The sequence below is a fragment of the Octopus bimaculoides genome, chromosome 8 (genome assembly GCF_046866305.1).
Source record: "Octopus bimaculoides isolate indiv1 chromosome 8, ASM4686630v1, whole genome shotgun sequence".
NCBI classification, from domain to species: domain Eukaryota; kingdom Metazoa; phylum Mollusca; class Cephalopoda; order Octopoda; family Octopodidae; genus Octopus; species Octopus bimaculoides.
This window is the reverse complement of record NC_142935.1, coordinates 52,005,924-52,032,403: the sequence shown is the minus strand read 5'-3', so window position 1 is coordinate 52,032,403 and position 26,480 is coordinate 52,005,924. Positions and strand designations below refer to the sequence as shown.

At 35.5% G+C, this 26,480-nt stretch overlaps 1 protein-coding gene across 25 annotated transcripts in view; it reads right to left on the bottom strand.

Annotated features, from left to right (window-relative positions):
• Window positions 1–26,480, bottom strand: part of LOC106880564 (latrophilin Cirl) — a 445,635-nt gene that overhangs the window by 71,301 nt on the left and 347,854 nt on the right. For all 25 annotated transcript variants that reach the window (XM_052970092.2, XM_052970094.2, XM_089356449.1 and 22 more), the window contains 2 exons: window positions 24,586–24,699; window positions 10,559–10,763 (listed from right to left, as the gene is read on the bottom strand). In XM_052970092.2, the coding sequence (XP_052826052.1) occupies window positions 10,559–10,763; window positions 24,586–24,643 (263 nt within the window). In that variant the 5' untranslated portion in view covers window positions 24,644–24,699. The remainder of the gene's footprint in view (window positions 1–10,558; window positions 10,764–24,585; window positions 24,700–26,480) is intronic.

Below are 26,480 nucleotides of genomic sequence, written 5' to 3'. Positions count from 1 at the left end.
ATCAAGAACCAGGGGTGATCTCAGGCAAGTTGTAATCAATAGGTTTAAATCCTAGCCCTATGGCCATATATGTATATAAATATAGCCATCTGAAGTTAATTTATTGGATTACACAAAACTGAATTATAGTACATGAATCAACCCTTTTACCACTACTCAAATAAACATAGAAATGTGAAGATTCAGGAATTTTGTGCCAAGTGTAAGCTGTATATATATATATATATATATATATATATATATATACATATAACTATGACACTTTATGATTACCAATTAAAACTGAATGTAAATATCAATATAAACAATAGGATTAACTTTGGTTGATATTTACCATTCAATTGATTATGAGGAAGCAATATTGTATAAGTTGGAGAGATCATTGTAGTGTGAGTGTGTGAATGCATAAAATTAAAACCATCTGGAGGTATATGGAAAACACAACTGAAATATTAAATATATGAGGCTTAAAACAGTATAAGGGTGTGTCGGTGGTATAAAGTGTGAGTGTGTTGGAATAGAGACTTAGGTGTTAGGTGCATGGCGTCTTTTGTCTGTTAATAGTCCAATCTTCAATCAACTTTTGCTACAACTCATAATATATACAACTTATACTGAAACTACAGATAATTAGATGGGTACACTGATTAGTTGGGCCTCACTCAGTGGTTCTCAGCTATTTGTAGCCGCCTTCCTTTCACTGAATGGCATTTTACAAATGCCCCCTTTACATGCTATGAAGCAAAAAAAAAAAAAGAGGGTGGGGCAATTATTTTAATCAAACAAGCTAATTATGCTCAGTGGTTTATTATCCATATTTTGTTATACTATCCCATCTAACATGTGCTTCGAAATATAATTTTGCATGGATCAGTGCTCTCTCTATCCTTTATGCTAAATTTTTATAGAAATAACTACTCATGCTGGACTTTGGTGCATCATCAGTCATCTTTCTGATAACTCATAAACACAATGCCTTATCTCCATATTTTAATCTGACAAAGATGCTTTTTTGTTTTCCCCGTAAATGTGTTTAAAATATAAGCATCCTAAGTTTAACTCTTTAACATTCAGATTACTCTGCCAAATCTAGTGCTTATTTATTCACATTGCTTTGAATTAATCATGTATTATCTTGTGGCTTCGAGATTTTGGTGATGTGATTGTTTTATTCTTAGAATGACATTGTAGGGTATATGTGAAAGGCTGGATCTGGTCGGTTTGAACATAAAACAAGTAGAATTTTTGGACAGGTTATGGCCGGTTTAAATGCTAAAGCGTTAAATATTTTATTTCTAAGAAAAATCTCAACACCTCTAAAACTTCCCCCACCTCACCCCACTATAGCATTCTTTAACATTTGCTGTTATGCTGTGAGCTCATAATGCCCTCAAGAGGGTGCTACTGCTTAGCTTAAAACCTACCAATCCCTACAACCATTGTTTATCACACACGCACACATACACAAAAGTTGTATATGTGTGAACAAAAGAAAAGAAGGAGGGCGCAATTTTGAAGACACTTAAGGAGTTCCTGTTCACTTCCAACATGTCATCACCCACTCATTCATCACCTTGGTTTTCTATTCTTTCCAGCAGTAGTAGGAGTTGTTCTTTTGGAACAGCACAGTTTTGAAACACCATACAGAAAACATTTGAGATTTGTCATGAATCAATTTTATATAAGTACAGTTAGAAACAATAAAATGAAAGAATAGTAATGTAAATGTTCATTTTAAATAATCATTCACCAACTCAAAGACACCAAATGATGATGATAATAATAATAATAATGATAATAATATAAAATGTTTTAGGTTATCCTTATATAAAAATAGCTTAAGATGCCATGTAAAGATGAAAATATTTTGAACAGGTTTCTTTTGCATTGGCATAGAAAATGAGAGTCAAAGGAACACAAACATTTCTATCATGCAAGCCTATAACATTCCAAGCAATCAGTCAAAGAAAACCTTTCATATCAGGTATTAAAAAAAAAATGAATGGGAGAGGAAGTGGAAAGAGGCAGTGAAGGGGGATGAATTATCAATGACAAATAAATACATGTTCTTTAAAATAACATATATATGAGGGTGGATGCACACACGTGTGTGCGTGTGTGTGTGTGTGCATGCATACTGAAGGGATGTGGTCTAGCAGCTGGGTATTCAGCTCATGATCATAGGGTTAAGGGTTCAATTCCTAGGTCAGATGGATGGCATGCTGTATCCTTGAGCAAGGCACTTCATTTCACATTATTACAGTCTATATAACTGTAAATGAATACCAGCCAAGTGCTGCTACAGCTGTCATATTCTGGATGTGCAGCTAGGTCAAGGAGGAAAGAGGATGAGAGAACGTTTGTGCATACAATATATATATATACAATATATATATATATATACAATATATATATATATACAATATATATATATATATATATATACAATATATAAGTAAATACTCCAGCATCAGTTGCTGCCACAAAATATTCAAGAAATGCTAATGAAGTCTTTTAGAGTGAAGAAGATGGTAGATGAAACTATTCTAAAACAAGAATCTACCTCAGTAATGGATTCTACTTGGTAACAACTTGTACATCCCTATACTCAAAACTAGTTCAATACACTTATTGATGATCAAGAAATAAATCTAATTTTGATTGATACTAAACCATAAACCTTTAAAAAATATAAAAAATACTAAGTCATTCTTAATCTTAATCTAAAATAATGGGATTATATAATCTTGATATTGGTAATGCTTGATATTTTAACAGTTTTTCATCATTAACAACAATCAAAATTTGTTTGAAAATTCCAAGAAGTAATGAAATGAGTTTATAGAGTGAATAATAAGAATAATATTTGATTCTTCTCCATTTCTTCTCTTGTCCCAATTGCTTTGCTTTTTTTATCTAGAGAAATTATCAGAAGTAAATCAATGAACTCAAGAATGTAGGAGCTCTAGGAGGTCTTACTTATAGAGTCTTTGGTAAAAACAGGAAATGTAAGAATCAATAATAGAAAAGGTCTCCTAGTGGCTGTAGTCTTAGCTGAATACTTGATCATGTCTGGTTCTTCATATAAACAGGATGTGGTTTACTTAATTAACAAGACCCCCTACATCTCCATATGGCAGTGGTTTGGATTCGAGTTACCATATCTTTGGCCAAAACTTGGCACAAGGCCTCTGAAGACATTGTTGTGAGTGAGACTGAGTGTATATGAAGCTGTGATTGTAAGTATCTATAGGAAATACCATGATGCCAGATCTATAAAAATTAACAACTCTAGATTATTGTCATCATGAAAATACTAATTATAACTTAAATGACATAAATTTTGTAAATATATCTTTTATAATAAATGAAATGGGATTTTTTTTTTTGTAAAGAGTTGATAGTCTGGTCAAAACAATGATCTGTGTAATAGGGACTTCTGACATAAATGTAAGACTTCAGAATTAAAAGAAAGGAGCAAAAAAAAAAAAAAAATGCTGGAATATTCAGAAAATATAACCTAAATTAGTTTTCTCTAATATACTGATTTAAAATTATGAGAGTACTTTTTAAAGAATTTTGTCAAAAATCTTCAACTAACTACAGAAACTTCTAGATACAACTTGAAAACTAGAACATGGAAATTGTAAATTGTCAAGATTTCAATTTGAGAAACTAATTAACTACATTATTTCAATCCACAGCAGCTGTTATGTGAAACTAGATTTTTACACTTTATCTTTAAAACTGATTATACAAATATCTTTCAGAATATTTCTGTTTTTAAACTCTTAAAATGCATGCCTTATGGCTGATTGGAGGAAGGTTGAAGTAACAGGCTTGATGAAAATGCACTGGTAGGGCAACGTGCAAGATGTCTTGATGTTCAGCGGTTTGGAAAAGTTTTTAGGTGGCAAGCTGGGTGCAATGTTTACCTGCAGTAGCTGGTCAAGACATGAAATTTCACTAAAATTGCTAGATTTCATAAAGCAGATATATTTAAAAGAATAAAAAGGGTAAAAATGGACTGTTTCATTTTATCTTTTGTGTTTCAGTGTCTAACATGTTTTAATCAGTATATTCTCTGATCATCTTCAAGTGCCAGACTATACATATATATAAACACATTCAAATATTTGAGTTCAAATTAAAACTACAGCCTATGAGAATAATTGATTCCACTTAGACTGGTGGTTTATATAATCAGTTCAAATATATGTATAACCAAAGACACACAAAGAAGATCATAGAATATGCTAATTGAAAAGCATTGAAAATAACAAACACAGAAGACATAGTCCTGGGAAATTTGATTTAGCCTTGGAAAGCTAAAACAGCCATTTGATTTGGTTGAAAACGGCAGGTACATGCAAGCGTATGCATATTACCGTTTCATTTCTTACCAAACCAACATCGGTATTTGATTTCTAGATATTTTGGAGTTCCATAACAAGGGTCTCCGCCAAACAACTCATTTGTCACTTTAAATGAACAAGATCGTTTACTTTCACACCTGAGAAAAAGGATGACAATATTGGTAATGGAGACTAAAAATACTGATTAAATCATAAATCATGATATTAAAACCTGGAAATCTTGGAGAAAAACGGAATGTGAAATTATATTTCTTGCTTTTTATTCTTTTTCATGTTTCAGTCATTTGACTGCGGGCATGCTGGAGCACCACCTTAAAGGATTTTAGCCAAAGAAATCGACCACAGGACCTATTTTTTTCTAAGCCTAGTACATATTCTATCAGTTTCTTTTGTTGAACTGCTAAGTTACAGGGAGGGACATAAACACACCAATCATGCTAATGATTCTACCAGCTCCGCCGCCTTAGTGGAACTCCTAATAATAACAATAAGGACAGTGAAGTGGTAAAGAAGTAAATTATGATAATACTAATGATAAATAATTATTTCTGCTATAGGTACAAAGCTAAAATTTTGGGGGATAGAGCAAGTCAATTACACTGACCTCAGTGCTCGGTGGGGGGGGGGGGGGGGTGATACCTATTTTATTAACCCCCACCAAACGATAAAAGGCAAAGATGACTTTGGAGGCATTTGAACTTATAATGTAAAGGGTCAGAAAGAAATGGCATTAAGCATTTTGTCTGGAGTGGGAACACTTTTACCAGTTTACTGCCTTTATTTATGATAGATAATAAAAACAAAATGAAAAATATAAAAAATACAAAAGATTAAGAACAAAAAAATGTGTATAGTGAGATGGAGTGGGAAAGAGTGTGGGGGGAAGGAGGAGTGAAAAGGAGGCAGAGAGTGAGGGGGAAGGAGGGAATGAAGGGGAGAGTGAGAGGGAAGGAAAGAGAGGGGGGAAGGAGAGAGTGAGACAGAGGTAAAAAGAGAGAGATGGAGGAGATATGTGTGAATGTATGCATGTGTGTGTGCATACGTGTATCCATGCACATGTCCATTTATAAACAACCACATACTTTGTTTAGACATACAAAAACAGACATACTAAGCCTCGCACACAGACACGGTCAACTACTACTGAATCGACAAGATCTAGAGTCAATGATTTACTCTTATGTTTCAAGTAAAGTACCACTCCAATCCATTAATCTTTCCCCGCTCACTTGTCTACTTTTAGAAAGTTCATTACTGTCATCATCATCATCATCATCACCATTTAACATCCATCTTTCCATGCTGGCATGGGTTGGACAGATCAACGAAGAGCCAGTAAGCCAGAGAACTGCATCAAACAAGTAACCAAACTACTTTGGCATGGTTTGTATGGTTGAGTGTCCTGGTACTGGCACTAGTAAGGTCACGAAATAACTTGCAAAACACAACACCACAACTGAGGGAGGTGGCTTATTCTCAATTACTGATGGAGGGAGAGGAACAAATGTCTTGCTATAGAGGAGATACAAAGTTACCCCAGTTGGAGAAGTATATAAAGCTGTTGTTGCATAGCCTTAAAGGGTTTAGACCCCATATTGGTCATGAATGACCATGGGATTGCACCTAGAGTGTTCAACTCCGAGGCACAAGTCCTGACTTTTTTGAAACTGTTTCTAAATGTTTTGATTGTCTTTCAATCATTCTGCCTTGCCTGCTATCCTCGTCCCCCGCACCTATGAAGCATGCTGCACCTTTTGGGAACCACTGACCTAACACATGGTTTGTACTCTAGAAAGTGCATGAAATATATTTGTGTTATTTTGCTCTCTTTAATATATATTCTCTGTATGCTGTGAATCCTGTACTCTTTTACTTGTTTCAGTCTTTTGACTGTGGTCATGCTGGAGCACCTCCTTTAGTCGAGCAAATCGACCCCAGGACTTATTCTTTCGAAGCCTAGTACTTATTCTATTGGTCTCTTTTGCCGAACAGCTAAGTTACAGAGATGTAAACACACCAGCATCGGTTGTCAAGCGATGTTAGGGGGACAAACAGAGACACACACACACATATATATATATATATATATATATATACGACAGGCTTCTTTCAGTTTCCGTCTACCAAATCCACTCACAAGGCTTTGGTCAGCCTGAGGCTATAGTAGAAGACACTTGCCCAAGATGCCACGCAGTGGGACTGAACCCGGGACCATGTGGTTGGTAAGCAAGCTACTTACCACACAGCCACTCCTACGCCATTCCTAGTATTTTTCCCCTTTTCCGAATGCGATAAGTTCACATTACCTTTTTTTTTCCTTTTGTTATTACTAATAAGAAGGGAGATGGGGGATACAGGGACAACTCCAATGGGCAATGAACTGTTGACTCTTCAAGTCAGTAGTCCAATAACTTATCAACCAGGCCAGTTGCAACTATTCTACTTCCTTTTACACTAAAAATAAGAAACTAAAGATAGAACCATAATCCTGATTATTAAACATCTCTCTCCTCACATTCACACGATAAATAAAGAATGAGAAATTATTTCCAAATTAGACAGATGGAAAATGACAGTTCTCTAAATATGGTAAGACTTAATGATGTTTACATCTAATGGGAAGAAGATCTGTAAAATCAGTTTTCACAATTATGTGTGTATGTATGTGTGTTTGGAGCTGGTGTGTGTGAGCACACACACACACACATATATATATACATATACACACATATTATCGGTTACTTGTTTCAGTCATTAGACCGCAGCCATGCTGGAGCACTGCCTTGAAGAATTTTTTTGTTGTTGAATGCATCAAGCTCAGTACTTTCTTGTTTTTAAGCATGGTACTTATTCTATTGGTCTCTTTTGCTGAACCGCTAGATTATGGAGATGTAAACACACCAACACCAGTTGTCAAGCAGGGGTGGGGGACAAAAACAGACACACACACACACACATATATATATATATGCATATATGTGTGAAGGTGCATGGTCAAGTAGTTTAGGTGTTGCGCTCATGATTTTTAGATCGTAGGCTCAATTCCCAAACTGAGCAGCACGTTGTGTTCTTGAGTACAAAAAAATAGAAGAGACACATACATACATATCAGATGATATAGGACCTCAAGTAACTAGAAAGTTTATAGGAACAGAAGTAGCCAACTCAGGCTAGTATGGAAATGCAGTTGTAAAATATGAAAGATGATGACAATGATGATAATACCATATTCAGTTATAAACAAAATGCAAATATCTTGTAATCCTTAGTATGTCACTGAGTCATTATACTAACTTCTATAACATGTCTGGAGTAAATTAATTCACCCTAACCCATTCCTCTACTGGTAGAGAAAACAGCCAGCAATTACAGGTTCAAAGACTAAGCAATTGAAATGACTTAAGAAATCAAATTTACATTGTAGACTTAACCTGCCAATTAATGTACCAACAATTAATGAGGACCACACTCACACATGCATAATAACTATTTTTTTATTTTCAATGGAATCTAGTTGTGTTTTCATGAGTCTAGTTTTTCTCTGTCACCTCAAATCTTATGGTCAAAGGTGTTCCAGCTATAAGCATTCCTTCGCTTTTTCAGATTTCTCTTATCTTTTACTTTCTTTTACTTGTTTCAGTCATTTGACTGTGGCCATGCTGGGGCACCGCCTTTAGTCGAGCAAATCGACCCCAGGACTTATTCTTTGTAAGCCTAGTACTTATTCTATCGGTCTCTTTTGCCGAACCGCTAAGTTACGGGGACGTAAACACACCAGCATTGGTTGTCAAGCAATGTTGGGGGGGGGGGGACAAACACAGACACACAAACATACATACGTATATATATATATATATATATATATATATATATATATATATATATATACACACACACACACATATACGACAGGCTTCTTTCAGTTTCCGTCTACCAAATCCACTCACAAGGCTTTGGTTGGCCCGAGGCTGAACCCGGAACCATGTGGTTGGTAAGCAAGCTACTTACCACACAACCACTCCTGATATATATCTGAAATTATATCGTTTCCTTCCCTTTAAGAAAGTAAGGGTGTAAATCATATGAGCTTTGACTGCTATTTCTACTAGTTTAAACAGTCACATAGAAGGTTCCTTAATACCTAGTTTATGGTGACGGAATTGATATTACAACAGCTTCTCTATTCACAAAGTCTCCATTCTAAGGGGCAGGGTGTGTGTGTGTGGGGGGGGGGGCAATTTTGATACAGTCTTACAAAATGAGGATAGATGTTATAGGTTTAAATACAAATCATGTAATTACCACCAGATAATGCTGTATTTTACTGGCGGCTGCGAATAACCCAGTTTTTAAGGCATTCAAAGTTGTAATGTAATACTTTGTAATGTAAATACTATTACAAATGTAATATCTTGTGCATCGTGTTAATAGGTTTGAAACAAAAGTAACATGAGCATTGTTGCATGCCAAAATACACTTTACATTTTGAAAACCTGTGAATAGTTTTGTTGTCATATTAGAAAGAAGGAGCTGGAGGAGTTAGATACTTCACTAGGATCTCATGTACTAAGAAGTTAAATGCTATCTTAATGTCCACATTTCCACACTTGCATGGGTCAGATGGGATTTTCTGAGGCAAATTTTCTACAGCTGGATGCTTTTCCTGTTGCTAAGCCTCAACTGTTTCTAAGCATGGTAATATTTTCTCCTAGCTAGACATGCATTTCAAAGAAGACTGGAGACGCAATCTCACTCATGATGATGATGATGCTCCTTTTACAATCATCATGTGATATCTGTACAAGGATACATACTCACATATATGAGGGGCTTCTTTCAGTTTCCATCTACCAAATTCACTCACAAGACACTTCCCCAAAATACTGTGTTTTGCAGTGGGACTGAATCAAAGACTACATGGTTGGAAAGCAAGCTTTTTAATCAAGCCTGCACCAATGCCACTCTTGAAATAGAGAAGCTCTTTATTTCTATGTGAGGATTTGAGTTCAGTAACTGGAACTAACCACTGGTTAAAGAGCTGAACTTCCTCATATTCCCTGACTGCAATAACAAGAGTTGAATGTTATCTATTATTACCATATAAGGCGGTAAGCTGACAGAATTGTTAGCACGCCAGGCAAAATGCTTAGTGGCATTTCGTCCGTCTTTAAGCTCAGAGTTCAGATTCTGCCAAGGTTGACTTTGCCTTTTATCCTTTCAGGGGTCAATGAGCACTAGGGTTGATGTAATTGACTAGTCTCCCTCTCACAAATTTCAGGCCTTGTGCCTATAGTAGAAGGGATTGTTATTATTATTATTATTATTTTATTATTGTGAGGGAAACAGTGATGGAACACAAAGTTATTGATTCTTTAGCATGTGTGTGTGAAAATAAATGTACATTAAAATATTTGAAAAGCTAAAGTGTTTTCCAAATCATTAAAAAATCATAAAGCCAACAGTATTCAACTCTAACTTCTGTAGCAATAAAACGACGAGACAAATGTTCTGGATAAGATATTGAACTGACCAACACTGGTCACGTTTCCTGTTGCATCAAATGCAACAGTTGAAGCTAATACATTACAGTAATGTTACTGTCTACAACAGTGAACCATATGCAGATATTATCAATACTTACAAAATAGAAAGCAAATTATTTTAGCCATAAACAGTAGGAACGAAGTCACCCTACAGTGGATTTTCCGTTACCCACCCTATCAACAATCAGTCATTCTCAAAAAATAAGACATTGTCTATAATATCATGAATATGTCTGAATTTCATACATTCATTCAATTAGGAAAAACAAAAACAAAACACATACATAAAGGTTTACTCTGACACAGGCCAATTTAAACACACACAGAGGTTCATTCAGATTGTTATACAGGCTAATTTAGACATACACACTCTTTAAAGAATCAAGCAATTACACTCAAAACCGAAATGAATGGCAATGTTCTGGCTGTCCGATGTACAAGCCAACTGTACGGGAGGAACTAATTAAGACTAAGAGACACACTCAGGTTGATTCAGATACACATACATACGCCAATATAAACACATATGCTAGCAAAAACATTTATTCATACATAAATGCATAAAAAATACAGTGCCATAAAAATAACAAATGGATGAAAGTGGAGTGATTAAAAGTAGTTAATACCAGCTGTACTCACCTTTCACGTGCAACGATATTTGAGAGTTTTGAGTGACACTGTATATTCCAACCATCTACTTGTGCAAAGAAATTGCATTGGTTGATGGTGAACCTACCATAGTTGGCACGGGTTATTCTGATGATGCCGGTGTCTCCACAGTCCAGCGTTAAGTTGTTTTTCTCACATACAAAGGCTACCATCTCCTTTGTTTCCATCCGTTCAGCTGCAGTGGAGAGATAGATACGATATAAATGTATATAAAATATATGTGTATATGTGTTAATATGTGAAATAACATAAATGGAATGAAGGGTATGAAAGTTGGACATTTGGACAATATGAGAGGTTACAACAGGTAGAGAAAAACTCAAAAGATAGTGGACAAAATATTAACCCCCCACCAAATAAAATACCTTCAGAGATGTGAATTGTATACTGAAAAAAGGAAAAAGAATTAGACTGACATCTTGGATGAATTTTCTTATCAAACTAGAGTAAGAAAGAAATAAGCAAGTAAAAAGAAACAATACTTGCTTAAGGCTTGTGTGTGAGAGTATATGCATTTATGTATGCCCAAAGAGAGAAAGAGAGAGAGCAATAGACAGGGAGAACAATAAAATGATAGGTGAGCAGGTGAGACAAATGGATTGATAGAAATCAAAATAGAAAGGTAAAGGTTTCATCATTTCAACATTTAAGCTTACCTTACTAACATGGGTTGAATAGGTTAACACTATTACACATTTACATTTGTCTTGAACAAATATCTTATTGTGAGGACCAACATCGTTCAGATGATTCAGTTCCATCCCAGTAGTCATTATCCTTTTGTATCAGAAGTCTGTCTCAACAAGATGTTTCCCTCCACACAATAATTCTGCACAACAAAACCCTTTGTTGTTGTTGTTCATCTCAAGGTCAAACATAATCAAACAGATTTAAGGACAAAGATGCTTCAGTCATGACAATGGCATCATTTTTCAGACAAAGTATCTAAAATTACTTCATCCAGTGTGTTCTACTCTAAAGATATAATTTAAGGAAAATTAGGGTGTTATTTCTAGAAAATTACATACTTCTTCATTAGTCTGAAAACTGTTTGATGAAAACAGAAGTATAAGCTCCCAGAATCTTTTCCACTTCTTGTGTTACTTCAGCAGCAATGCTCTTGTTATAGTTGTCTAGGCAACAGAACCTATCAACAATATTTTATGTGAACCATCTGAGCAGTTCATGGATCTTTGGTTTCCATTCCCAGGTGGGAACACTTCTCATTTATGGAATAGTAGAGGCTTTTCTGTCCACAATGCCAGGAAGAAGAAACAATTTTTCTTTTTAACTGACCCAATTCTAGATCTGTGGTATGTCTTCACAAAGGCACTAAAATTGACAGTTTGAACTACAACCTGTGAAATATTCAGCTTTACCACTGATATTTGAGGTATCTCTCCATCCTTTTTCTTAATCTAATCAATCTTAGCAAGGGAAATGCTAAGCTAGTAAAGATATGAACTGCAAAATTGTAGGCTCTAAACATGTAACCAAACTGATAATTTAGAGAAATAGAGAGGGAGAGCAAAGTGGATGAACAGTGAATAATAATATTAATTTCTTATAAGGTAGGAAGTTTTATATTGAAAAGTGTGAGAAAAATAACATTTTTTATGCTTCACCCAAGAATATTACTACCTTGTCTTAGAAAACCTACTTGTGGTGTACATGTGAGAAAAGTTATATACACATGTATGCATTGTTATGGTGTATAAACATGTATAAAAAGAACAAGTACAAGCATCCCTATGATTACAAAAACTATTTATGAAATTCTCTTCTTACGGATATTATAAAGAAACTGCAAACTAATAATTCTGAGATACAGTCTGTAATTCTACCGTCAAGAAAACTTGGGTAAAATTTGACAATTTTAAAAGTTAAAATCACAACACATACTTTGACCAAACCTTGGTAGTATTTAAATGACCCCCTCTTCCATTCCATTTTGTTGGTGCATGAACCCATTCAACTAACTTTGTTTTTCATTGCTCACAATTACAACATACCTGCTAATACCTACACGCTTCTTGATTGGTACCACTTGCCTTGCTTGTGTGTGCACCAATTCAACTGTTCTGGGTCTTGCTACTAACCTTTGCTCCCCATTGTCTTTATTTCAGCCTTCATACTTCACACACACACACACACACACAAAACTTAGTCAAATAATACTTCCTTGCACTTCACCCCTACACCCTTTCATTTTCTTGTATTTTCCATATCTCATGTAATAAAACAACTTTTTGCCAACACAAAACATGACTAAAGTCCTCAAATTCTACTCTTTTACTGTTGAGTGTTGATTTCTTTTCTGTCACTGTTGGATTTAACAGAAGCTAGAGTAGACTATCTTTATTTGAGATGACTAGGAAAAGACCATCAAGTGGAAATGAAAGTAGATATGCAAAAAGAAGGAGTTACTCAACGTTAAACTTGATGCTTATTTACAAAGCTTTGATGCAGGAAAACAACTTAGCCATATTGAAAAATATTAAAGTTTGCAACATTTACAGTGGAGGCAATATGTGACAGTAAAAAGAAAATCAGATCAAATGCTCCCTCAGAATTCGTAGTCTTGTGAGCTGCATGGTGACCTCAATAGTGTTGGTGGCATTAAAAAAAAAGCACCCAGTAAATGTTGTAAAGTGGTTGATGTTAGGAAGAGCATCCAGCCTTAGAAACCATGTAGACATTGGAGCATGATGAAGACCTTGGACCCATTGCATCCTGTCAAACTCTACAACCCATGTCAGCATAAAACATGGATATTAAATGATGATGATGATGATGTTCAACAAACTAGTTTGTTGAATATTTGACTTTATAGATCTGTGGTGATACTTAAAATGTTTCCTCTCTGAGTGTGCTATTATTGTTGAAAGAGTTATACGCATAAAAAAAAAAATGAAACAGATTTTCTGGATGTGCATGCCAAGTAGGACTTTCATTTTTAGTAAAGTAAAACCATCATATGCAATTAAAGTTCCTATCATATCAGTCCAAAAATCTAGGGGGCTTCTGAAGGTTATGCTAATAATATGAACATTCATATAGGAAAGCTTTTTCCAACTGCTTTACAGCTGTTTTCCTGCTGCCAAGAGAAAGTTTGCCAGGCATAACATTTCCAACAATGTATTGCTCCTTTTAGGTAATGCATCATGCTACTTAGTAAACAGGTTATTTGCTCCAGCCAGTGGATAAAGGTAGTGACAGGTAACTTCAAAGCATATCTGTTAAAACAACCCATAAATGCAGTGCAGTAGATAACAAAGCTGAATTGTGGGATGAAGTGAAATCCTCAACAACAAATGATTCTTTGGCAAAACAAATATGATCCGACTTTATCTACAGATTTTCCAAAAGCAGAAAATCTACAAGTAAAGTTCAACAAGATATTGTCACACTGGCAAATGATATAAAGTTTGAAGAAGTCATAGAAGATTATTTGTTTAAGATGCTAGGTTCCTATAGAGCAGTGCTCTGTAACTGGTATGCCACAGCACACTGGTGTGCCACGAAACGATGCTAGGTGTGCTGCAGTGTAACCTGAATATAACCTTTTTTTTCCCTACACTATAAGTTATATTTTTAGTTCAGGTGTGCCACTGAATTTTGAAAAGAATATAAGCATACCACAAGTGAAAAAAGGCTGCAGAGCTGTGCTATAACAAGTTTATCTCATGAGGACCTGATGATTTTAACAAAAGAGCAAGCTGGAGGTTAAGGAGGGACTATAAAAGTTGTCCTGTTTACTTCAGTTGACTGTGATGAGTTAATTTCGTTAAGTTATTTTCAGAGACTTTTCCCATTATGTACTGTTTTGGGGTATTTATACCCTGGAAACCTTTAATATCTTCACAACTACTTATCCAATTTACACAAAATATTTTTCATTCCGCTCATATTTATGTTTCAGGGAAACTTTATCCATAGTATTTTCCCATTATGCACCAGTTTGCCTGAGTAACATTGCAAGCAAGCAAGCAAGCAAGCAAGATTCAATCTGACTTTTAATGTATTATAGATATATGTGTGTGTGTATCTGTCCCTCCACCACCACCACCACCACTTGACAACTGGTGCTGGTGTATTAACATCCCTGTAACTTAGTAGTGCGGTAAAAGAAACTGATCGAAGAAGTACTAGGCTTAAATATAAGTAATGAAGTCAATTTGTTTTAGTTGCCATAGTGGTTTGTGTGCCTCAATGACCATGAGTGATCACATAGAGGTTCCCATGTTGGTGCAGATGGTAGTGATATTGTTTGTGGTCATAATGAATAGCAATGATAATAGTATTGCCCATGGTGAAAGCTGTGATGATAATATAGTAGCGATAGAATTTGAAGTAAAGAGGCAAGTGTCGGTGCTATCTGTAATAGAGGTTGTGGTTAAGATTCTGGTGATGGTGGTTATGGCCGATGCAGGATGATGATGACTGTGATGGCAGGAATGTGATAATAATGAAGGAATTGATGCTGTTGGCTGTGGTTCATAGTTATGATTGGTGGTGGTGGTAGCAGCGGTTAATGTTTTCAAGGTAGAAATTACATGGAGGCAGCAGTGGCTGTGATGAAGAAGATGAATGAATGCTGTTGGTTATGGTTGTAGTTATTGTGATGGTTAATTCTGGTTGAGGTAGTTGTGGAGGGTGGTGGTAGTGTTGGTGATGATGATGATGATGAAATGGTGGTGGTGAAAGGGAGTGTAAAAGTGTAGCAGCAGCGATGGTGATTATGCTGATGTTGGCAGGTAGTTGAATTTTAATGAAGTTTCCTCACTAGAACAATCAAAAGCAATACACCATCACCTCGTTTTCATCTCTCTCTTTCTCTTTCTGTCTCGTTCCCTCTCTCTTTCCTCACTCCTCTGCCCTAACACATTTCTTTCATTTTCTTGCTTTCACTCTCCACCTTCTCCTCTCCCCTCCCATTAACTCACTCTACTATTTCACCACCTTGCACCTCAACATCCCATTAGAGCCTCATGGCAAAGCCCTCGTTAACAAATCTAATTAGCCACAGCAAGTAATTAATAAGTAGAGAGGCATACTGAATTTCCTATGCCTCCCCTCCACTGAACCACACCCTCTATTCAACCCCAATTCTGCCCTGCCACTACTCTTCCCCCCATTTACTCTCCTACCAAACCCCCAGATCAAATCAGTTGCTTTCTGTTAATAATTACGCCGTGTTCGGGAATGCTCAATAGGGAAGTTTGCTTCCAATATTTTTCATATTGAATTTTGAAAGAGAGAAGTTACTTGTTTCTGTAATTGTTTTCCTCTTCTATTTTTGTTTTCATTTTGTCAAGATGTTTTAATAACGATAATAATAATAATAATAATAATAATAATAATAATAATAATAATAATAATAATAATCGCCACTGCCACCACCACCACCTTTCTTCACACTTACTACTTATCATTCACTGGAGCATTGGGCAAAATGGCTTTCGGTATTTATTCCATCTCTTTACATTCTAAAGTTCAAATCCCATTGAGACTGACTTTACCTTTCATCCTTCTAGGGTTGATAAAGTACCAGCATAGCAGAGGGGTCAATATAATCAAATTAACCTTTCTACAACCCAAATGTCTAGTTATGTACATATTTTTTATTCTATTCTTTAATTTGTTTCAGTCATTTGACTGTGGCCATGCTGGAGTATCATCTTTAGTCGAACAAATCAACCCCAGGACTTATTCTTTGTAAGCCTAGTACTTACTCTATCGGTCTCTTTTTGCTGAACTGCTAATTTACAAGGACGTAAACAAACCAGCATCGGTTGTCAAGCAATGGTGGGGGTAAAAAACACAGACACACAAACATATACATATATATATATATATATATATATATATATATATACACAATGGGCTTCTTTCAGTTTCCATCTACCAAATCCACTCACAAGGCTTTGGTTGGCCCGAGGCTATAGAAGACACTTGCCCAAGGTGCCACGCAGTGGGACTGAACTTGGAACCATGTGGTTGGGAAGTAAGCTTTTTACCACACAGCCATGCCTAGAAATTATTATTTGTACTGACTTTGCTTTGAAATAAGTACCAGTTATGCACTGGGGTTGATGTATTCAACTTATCCCCTCCTTTAAAATGCCAGTCCTTGTGCCTATAGTAGAAAGGATTATCATCATCATTTATAATCTGAGTTCAAACTCTGTTGAGGTTGACTTTACCTGTCATCCTTTTGACTAACCTCCGCCCAGTGCTGGATTTAACCATTAAGGAAAATAAGTGAGTGCTTAGGGCATCAAAGGAAGTGGGGGTACCACAGAAATTGTAAATGGTTTACAGCACAAAAGTCACCACTTCAAACTTGCTATTCGAGATGGTTTATATCATCAGAAATATAATTTTGAAGTGTTCATGGTATCATAAGGAGGATCTGATTGAAGATTTTGCAATTAAAAAAAACAAACTTTTTATATATATATTAAGTGAAAGTGTATAAAAATAAACATTTTCTATCTTACTGTTAGCTTTGTTTCATTTTGAAAAATAAATAATTTACTTTATAGATTATCATTTTTTTATATTTTGAATTACATATATATGGGAGCACCAAAATCTTTTAACTGCTTAGGGCCTCTAAGGATCTTAATCCGGCCCTGCTCCCTCTCCATAAAATTTCAGGCACTGTGTCTATAGTAGAAAGGATTATTATTGTTATACAGTGAGCTGGCAGATGCATTAGACAAAATAGCGAGCGGGCCTTTTTTCTGGCTCCTTATGGTCTGAATACAAATAGCTCTTGAGGTCAACTTTGCTTTCATCAAGTACTGGGGTTGATGTAAACGACTAACCTTCCACTCAAAAACTGCTGGCCTTGTGGCAAAATTTGAAACAATTTTTATCATTATAATACAAAAGCTATTACATGCTAATTTAATTAACAGGGACATTATCTTGAGGTTTGGTAACAATAGATTTTCTTGAATCTCAGGAATATTAAGATTCTTGCAAAATACAGGATGGTACTTTTCTGTAGATCAACAATAGATGTCGCAATTCCAATATCCTTCAGCCTCTTAGATAGCAATTTGGGCATTGTGATAAGTGCACTAATTACCATGGGAACAGTTTCCCCTCTTTGTGTTTTACAATATCATCATCTCTTTGGTGAGTAAGACTGAAAAGACTGAAGACAGACATATTCCTTCTAGTTAAGCCCTCATCAGTTTTCTCACATTTTACTCAGAGAAAAGGATGACAAAAAGGCAGACAAATTTCCTGAATGGTGGGTGAGGATGGCAAGAAAGGGTCACGAAGGGAGTCATGTAAGCCCTAACTAATTGTTTCCCTACTTTTGTTTCAGGATATCGTCATCATCAATGTCCACTTTTCTATGTAACCTGCTTATGTAATAACCCTTCATCTATCACCTTCATGTCAAAGAAAATATATATTTATTATATAATCAAACAGCCCTTTCCATGCTTGCATGGGTCAGATAGAGTTTGCTGAGATAAATTTACAATGGTCAGATGCTCTTCTTAATGCCAGCCCCCACTTGTTTTCAAGCAAGATAATATTTCTCCAAGGTCAGACAGAAGATTGGAAATGGACATTTGTATGACAGTCACAACTGTCACGTCATGTCAAGACAAGGAAGCACAAACATACATAGATACATAATGGCTTCTTTCTGCCAACCAAATCCATTCACAAGGCTTTGGTTAACCTAGGGCTAAAATAGAAGACACTTGTCCGAGGTGCCACACTGTGAGGGGCTGGCTGAACCTGAAATCATAAATAGCTAGCCACACCTGTGCCTATAATGGGTTCCATTATTTCTCCCATCTCCCTGTGTTTAGTGTTCAAATTCAGGTGAGGTCAACTATGTCCTTTTATCCCTTTGGGCTTGATAAAATAAAGTACCAGTTAATTACTGTAGTTGGTGGCATCAACAAGCCTCCTACCCCAAATTTCAGGTCTCGTGTCTCAATCAGAAACCATTTTCTCATTAAAGATATTGGATTGCTAGACAGCTGTTATAGCACTGGACAAAATGAAATAGTTTGTGGTACTTAGATATGATCATATACATCCTGAATTCAAAACCTGCTGGGATCATTTTAGCCATTTATCCCTTTGATGGTTGACAAAATAAAATACCAGTCTGGTACGGGAGTTGATGGTTCTGACTAACCTCAACAACTCGCAATTATTAATTAGAGCCCTGTCTCTAATTAGAAACAATTACTATTGTCATAAAATTCTTTATAAATCTGAGATTATATGACAATTAACAAATTATTATCACGCCTTGTGGTATTTAATTAACTATGTTCCGTGTTCAAACTCTGACAATGTTAGCCTTGTCTTTTATCTTTCAGGTGTTGATAAAATAAGTACCAGTTTTTTTTTTTTTTTAGTATGAAATGTTTGATACTTAGTCAGTGTTATTAGTTATAAATATAGGCCTAGACATGCAGTGTGGTTAAGAAGCTCATTTTGTAACTACATGGGTTTGGGTTCAGTCCAGCTGCACAGCACGTTGGGCAAATGCCTTCGATTATAGTCCCAAGCCAACTATACCTTGTAAATGAATTTGATAGAAAGAAACTGAGTTGAAGTCCATCATAGGTGTGTGTGTGTGTGAAGGAACAGATCTAGAAAGACATGGGACAAACTACTAAAGGATGATCTCAAGACACTGAGTCTTATGAAGGAGATAACTAAGGATGGAGATGTCTGGCACATTACTGTACTCAAGAAGACCTGTCTGCCACAACGGAATTGATACTAGTGCTGGTGCCACATTAAAAGTGTTTGTGCTGCTGCTGTGTTAACAGCATCCAGTACACTCTGTGGTGTGGTTGGCATTAGGAAGGGTATCCAGCTGTAGAAACTGTGCTAGAATAGACAATGGAGCCTGGTGCAGCCCCTCGCCTTACCAACTCCAGTCAAACTGTTCAATCCATGCTAACATGGAAAACTGACGTTAAATGATGATGATGATATATGTGTACATGTATGTGTCTTTGCGTCTGTGTTTGTCACTGCTTGATAACTACAGTTGGTTTGTTTATGTCAATTTGTTCAAGTAAAACCTTTCAAGGAAGTGCCCCGGCATGACCACAGTGTAACAACAAAGGATAAAAGAAGATACAAAGATCTTTCACATGCATTCCATCATTGGTAGGCCTGGTCTGTGGCAGAATATACTTGACCAACAGAGCAAGGCTGAATGGAAAAAAAAAAAAAGCACTTATTTTGTAAAACAAGTAAGGATTGGTGACAGAAAGAGTACCTGGTTGTAAAATCCTGCCTCAAATAAGTCCTGATCCAACTATCTAACATGAGAATGACTGGTTCAAATTCCACTTAAAGTTAACATTGGCTTCCACTTCTTTGGAATCAATAAAATAAAGTACCAGTAAAGTACTGGGGTTTTGGCATTGACTAACCACCTCCCCATAAAACTGCTAGTCCTGAGCCTAAATTAGAAACCACTACTATTACTATTATTATTATAGATATCGCACAGTATATAATATTGCGAGGTTGTTGATTGAAGATATTGTCTACCGGGGGTTTGTACGGTTTGTCAAGTCACAACAAGGACCTCAGACAGACAGTACTTTATGCAATATGCGTGCAGTTCCAAGTAATGCCAACTTTTGCAATACACCTAGATTACAGCGTATTTCTAAAGTTTTCAGATGTTTTTTTCAGGTTGGCTGGTATTGAACCCAATGCTCTGATGACAACAGAGATAACCTTTATGTTTGACTCTCATAGCTGCCATATTTTAACGATCTCAATTCTCAGGTCTCCATATTTATCAACCTTTTCTCTTAAAGTGGTGGAATCACTAGACAGCAAGGCAAAATATTTAGTAACATTTTGTATGTCTAAACTTTCTGGGTTCAAAATCCAATGAGGATTACTTGGCCTTTCATCCTTTTAGGGTCAACAAAATAAGCACCAGTCGAGCATTGGGGGAGGGAGATTTAATTGACTTCCTAAAAATTGCTGGCCTTATGCCAAAATAAAGATTATTATTATTATTATGATGGTGAGCTGGCAGAATTGTTAACATGCTGGACAAAATGCTTAGTGGAATATTGTCCATCTTCATATTCCGAGTTCAAATTCCATTGAGGCTGACTTTGCCTTTCATCTTTTTGGGGTCGATGAAATACGTACCAGTTGAGTATTGGAGGTCAATATTAATATAATCAACTAGCACCCGACATAAACAATTTCAAAATTAGTGGCTATAGTAGAAAGGATTATTATTATTATTATTATTATTATAGCAGTAATTTGGCAGAATCACTAGAGGATTAGGAAAACAATGCATAGGGATATTTTGTTTCTTTATGTTCTGGGTTCAAATCTTGCCAAGGTCAAGTTTGGTTTTTGTCCTTTGGGGGTCTATAAAATAAAGCACCTATTTAGTACTGAGAGTCTATGGTATCAACTAACCCTGGTCCCATTAAATTTCAGGCCTGTACCCAAAATAGAAACCACCACCACCATCATCATTATATACTGTTCTTAACAGTTTGGAAATAATTACTGGATGGAATCATTTCACTTCACTTCTAGGGATCTGCATGAATAGCAAGTGTTTACATTTCCAGTTTGCTTGTAAACAGCAGGTTTTATAACCATGTCCCAAAACTATTATCATTATAAATTGCAGAATTGGTAAAGTGTCAAACAAAATTCTTAGCTGAATTTGAATTCAAAATATGAAAGAACATTAATAAAGGCAACAGGGGTGGTAAACTGTGCCTTTCATCATTGTGGTCTTGATAAGCTTAGTAAAGTAAATCAATCATATTCCTCCTACTCACAGAAATTTCTGGCCTTGTTCCTAAACTAGAATCATTATTATTTAGGTGTAGGCATGGCTGTGAAGTTAAGAAACTCATTTTGCAACCATGTGGTATCAGGTCCAGTCCCACTGCATTGCACCTTAGTCAAGTGTTTTCTACTATGTGTGCTAAACTAAAATGATTGCAGCATGGAAGACATAAGCCATTCAGAAACACACAAAGACCATTAACTTTACTAAGTTAAACGTTTATTTGTAATAAAATGTCAAAATTTTTGTTGCTTGAAACTGTGACCAGTTCACTGATAAAATATTCTGTTGCATTTTTGCCAATGAACAGGTCAAGTTTCAAGCGACAATAATTTTGACACAATATTACATATAAATGCTTAAAGGAAATTAATAGCCTTTGCGTAATTCTGATTGGGTAACTTATGTCTTACAAGCAGCAACCACTTTTAATTTCAGTACATGATCTCTGATCATGAAAAGGATAGCTGTGTAAAGAAGTGCTGATCTCTAACTGTGGAGGTAACCTGTGGAAGAGGTAGACCCAGGAAGACATGGGACAAAGAGATGAAATATGATCTTCAAATGTGAGGCCTCCTGGAGGCAATGACAAGTGACCAAAACCTTTTGCAATATGCCGTACTTGAGAAGACTTGTCAAGTAAAGTGAAGTCATAGTTGTGGCTAATGCTACTGGTGTCACATAAAAGCACCCGTGCCGGTGGCACGTAAATAGCACCCATGACATTCTTAGAGTGGTTGGGGTTAGGAAGGGTATCCAGCCATAGAAACCATGTCAAATCAGACTGGAATTTGGTACAACTCTTCAGCTTACCAGTTCCAGTCAAACTGTCTAATCCATGCCAGCAAGGAAAGCAGACGCAAAAAGATGATCTCCATGTATGTGTGTGTGTGTGTGTGTGTGTGTGTGCATCTTCACCATCACAACATAACCAGTGTTTGTTTGTTTATGTCCTTATGAATTAGCAATTCGACAAAAGAGACCAACAGAATAAGTACTTGACTTAAATATTGCAGGTCAATCTGTGACTAAAACTGTCCAAGGCAATGCCCCAGCATGGTAGCAATCCAATGACTAAAGCAGGTAAAAGATAAAAAACAATTACTATTATCATATCTTATTATAATTAATAAAATAACATTATAGCAAATCCTTATTAGTTAGTGGAGAAGCAGGCCAGCAGACTAAAAAACCAGACAAGAACAGCTCCAAGATATATAATATATAAAACAACATTTCATGTAGTTGCTCAAATCACACAGAGACTAACTTTGCCTTTCCAAGTTAATAAAATAAGTTTCATCAAAGTACTAGGATCAAATGAATCGACTATATTCTTTTTTCCTTACAAAAATGTCTTTGTGCCTAATGAAATGAAATTATCACATTTTCACATCACCCTCCTCTCTCCATTTCTGTTTTGTTCTGTTCTCTTAGTTTGTGTTCTAATGTCTTGTTATGTATTAATATCCTTATTTCTTTTTGTTTTTCTTTCTTTTAGTTGGGCCTTGTGGCAGTTAAAAACATCATCATTATCATCAGCCTCATCATCATCATCAAGAAGAAGAAGAACAACAACAGCACTGGAGAAACTTGCAATATTATGACTCAATAAAAATAACAACAACAACAACAGCAGCAGCGATAATGGCATCAACCATAAAATGCTGGTGTGACGAAATATTAAGCTATGAAGGAGCAGAACATTTTTATGACTATATTATTTCTATTAATGCTGAAACACGAAGTAATTGAATTAATAAGGAAAAGCCAGAAGGAAAAGGAGAGCGTGGGGGTGTTGAAATTGAAGACAGCACCACTTTTCGAGAAATTATTAATAAATGGCCACTGGAAGGGGGGGGGGGGAAATAATACTCTCTTTATTAATTGAAATTGCAGATTAATTTCTAGTTGTTTACACGTATTTCCCAAAACTAGATAGCAATTGTCTATTTCCTGTCTTTGTTTAATGGCGAGATGGTGGTAGATATGCTGCTATCACTGTTACTACTACTGCAGTTGTTGCTTTTGCCATGGGAATATTCGTGCAGGATGAGGCTTTGTCTCTTATTAGCAGACAGGAACTTCATATTCAATTGTCTTTTCGGTTAATAAGCTATTTCTAAAAGAATTACAGTTGGCCAAGTCATTAGAATATGGTTTAAATAACTTAATAGATCATCAACAGTTCATATACTGTCTTTGGTACTAACAGCCCTGCATCTGGAGTTTGTTTCATTCTTAATGACTTGTGGGGTTTCCTTCAATATAAGCAAAGGCGATGTGTATTAAATATTGCTGATGAGTGATTCATTAGCTGCCAGTGCCAAGATCAGATCCTTGCCAAGGACTAATGGAGGGAATGAACATGTTATCAACAATTTTATTGACTGGGACACTGAAGCAAGAGCGTGCCAGATCAGATGCCTTGTAATATCTAATTATGCACTTCTATTTTCTGAGTTCAAGCCTTACAGGAATTGTCTTTATCATTATAGTAAAGACTTATTAAGATAGTGGAGGTACCACTTTTAATTTCAACACACAATCTCAGATCATGAAAAGGATAGCTGTGTAAAGAGGTGCTGATCTCTGACTGTGGAGGTAACCTGTGAAGAAAATATCTTGGATAAGAAAATATCCACTGTCCATGTTGACTCCTCTTAGGCTTATGGTCTCAATCAACCAAAATATTTCAGTAGAGATTTTATAGACTGTACCCAGTTTCCTTTCACTCTAAATTTAAATTCAGTCCCCGTCTATTCTGTTCCAAATCAATTATAGACTTCAGAGGCATAACACCTTTAACACCTAGTGATCAGGTGGTTCTTACTTCGAGCAATGCTACAAAGATTGTATTATGCTTATAGGCAATAAACTTAACTTATCTCAGTCTATTTAGTTAACCACATGTATTAATCATCGACTAATAGTTGAGTAATTATTGTCAAGAAGTGGAAACTATCTAATTTTAAAATGCTTGTTCGAACAATTCCTTAAAATTAAATCTGAAAATTTTGAAAATCCACTCCACTTTGTATGATTGCATGTAACATTTGGGTATTCAAACATCAAGTAAATTAAAAGCGAAAAAGGAAAAATGCTAATACAGATGGAAGAAATAATAAAGTTACACATTTACACTGACCTTTAATCTGGAGAATAACTCCAAAAACAATAAAACACACAGGCTGCCAGAAAATCATTTTCAGGCAGTCCAAAACTAATGTTATCGTCCACCGATGAGCATCTCAGAAAGTATCTGTTGAAACAAGAATAAAGGAGAAAAATGTAAATGTTGATGAAGATAAAAGTCATTTTTTTTTAAAGTAAAAATATTGAAATGTAATTACATACATTTATAACAGCATTAATGATAGGAGTCACCGAGGGAGATACTCGGCAAAATATAGTGAAAATAACTTTTTCATACAAGAAATGCCTTAATTTTTTACTTAAAATCTTAGCATTTCTCATCTAGGACTTCTTTTTAAAACATTTATTTCTTATCCATTTCTTACAACTCTAATTGCCATAGCTAATACAAGTATAATGACACAGTCAAACAAACTAAGCATCATCAACATATTCCAAGTGCTCTATAACTTAGAGCGTCCTTTTTTGGATTCATGATTTACTGACGATACACAAACACATAATATATATATCTATGTATTGTGCTTAATGTATATACATATTGATTGGCAAGTTGTTGCAGTATTTTTCCTGAGGTAACAGCTCTTATGGACTTGCTCTGTTAAAAACACAAAAAAAATATCAGACAGATGAAAATTCATCCCAGCATTTGCCATTAAGAGCACCTGATGCACTTTTGCCCTTTTGAGCCTTTACAATGGAATGTACACACAGCCAATCGAATGCTTGGATAAGAATTCATTGACATTGATACAGGAAAAAGTGAGTGAAACATTTACTGATGTTGCAAACAGCCTTCTAACTGAATAAAAATCTGGTATGCACAATTGAGGAATTTCATTTTATTTAAAATAACCATCTATGTACCATACTAAATGTATACACAGTTGATATACTGTAGTAACTGATCTACTGAGAGTGTGTATACATTAGGTATGATACATAGGTGGTTATTTTAATCAAATACTAACTCAGTTGCATATACTGGATATAGAAATATCCTGAATGATTAAATATTGGCTGTGATGGTGTGGTGGTTTTAAGATCAAACCTTAATAACAAACGAGTTTGTACCAATTAGGCACGAAAACAATTAAGATTATGCTTCGCTGAGGAGATCTGATAAGAACAAAAAGAGTTGCTACTATACTAACAAAAGTTTAGAATTCCTCCCTACTCCATTTAATTTTTATTACATTTGAATTTCAGAGTTTTTCTCTCTTGCCTTTGACAAAAATTGCCATTAATTCTAGCAAAGGATTTTTCTTTTCAATCCAAGTGCAATTGTAAATGGATTTAATTTTTTTTTTTTTTGCTCATCACTTTAAGTATATGTTCTTCATGCAGAAGGCATACAAGGAAATTTTCCCATGACATTAGACAGTACTCATTTTATATTGACTAGCGAAATAAATATAAAAGCATTCAACAATAAAAATACTTTGACAAAAGTTACAGAGGCAGTGAGCCTTAAGTGCTGACTGTATAGGCATGAATTCAATTACTGCAATTATTGTAGTGTAGTAACCCTATGTAAGGTCTATTACTCTGTTTCACTTCTTCTATATCTAGCTAAAAAAAAAAAAAAAAAAAAAAAATTCCGCATTACTCCCACTCCATCATTGTAAGTTTAGGTCATCCGTTATAGAGAATTTATACATCACATATACAAATATCCAAATTACCAATATAATTACATGTGTAAATATCCAAATTTTCTGCTAGGAATCATGACCAACAGATAGCATCAGCAATGGTGGTGGGGAGGGGAACTCAATGGAAACACAGTATCCTTCATACAGTTGGAAGACTGGCTGCCACTACAGAGCCAACCATCATCCTACTCAATTCTAACCACAAAAAATAGAATTAGCACAGTTCAAATAA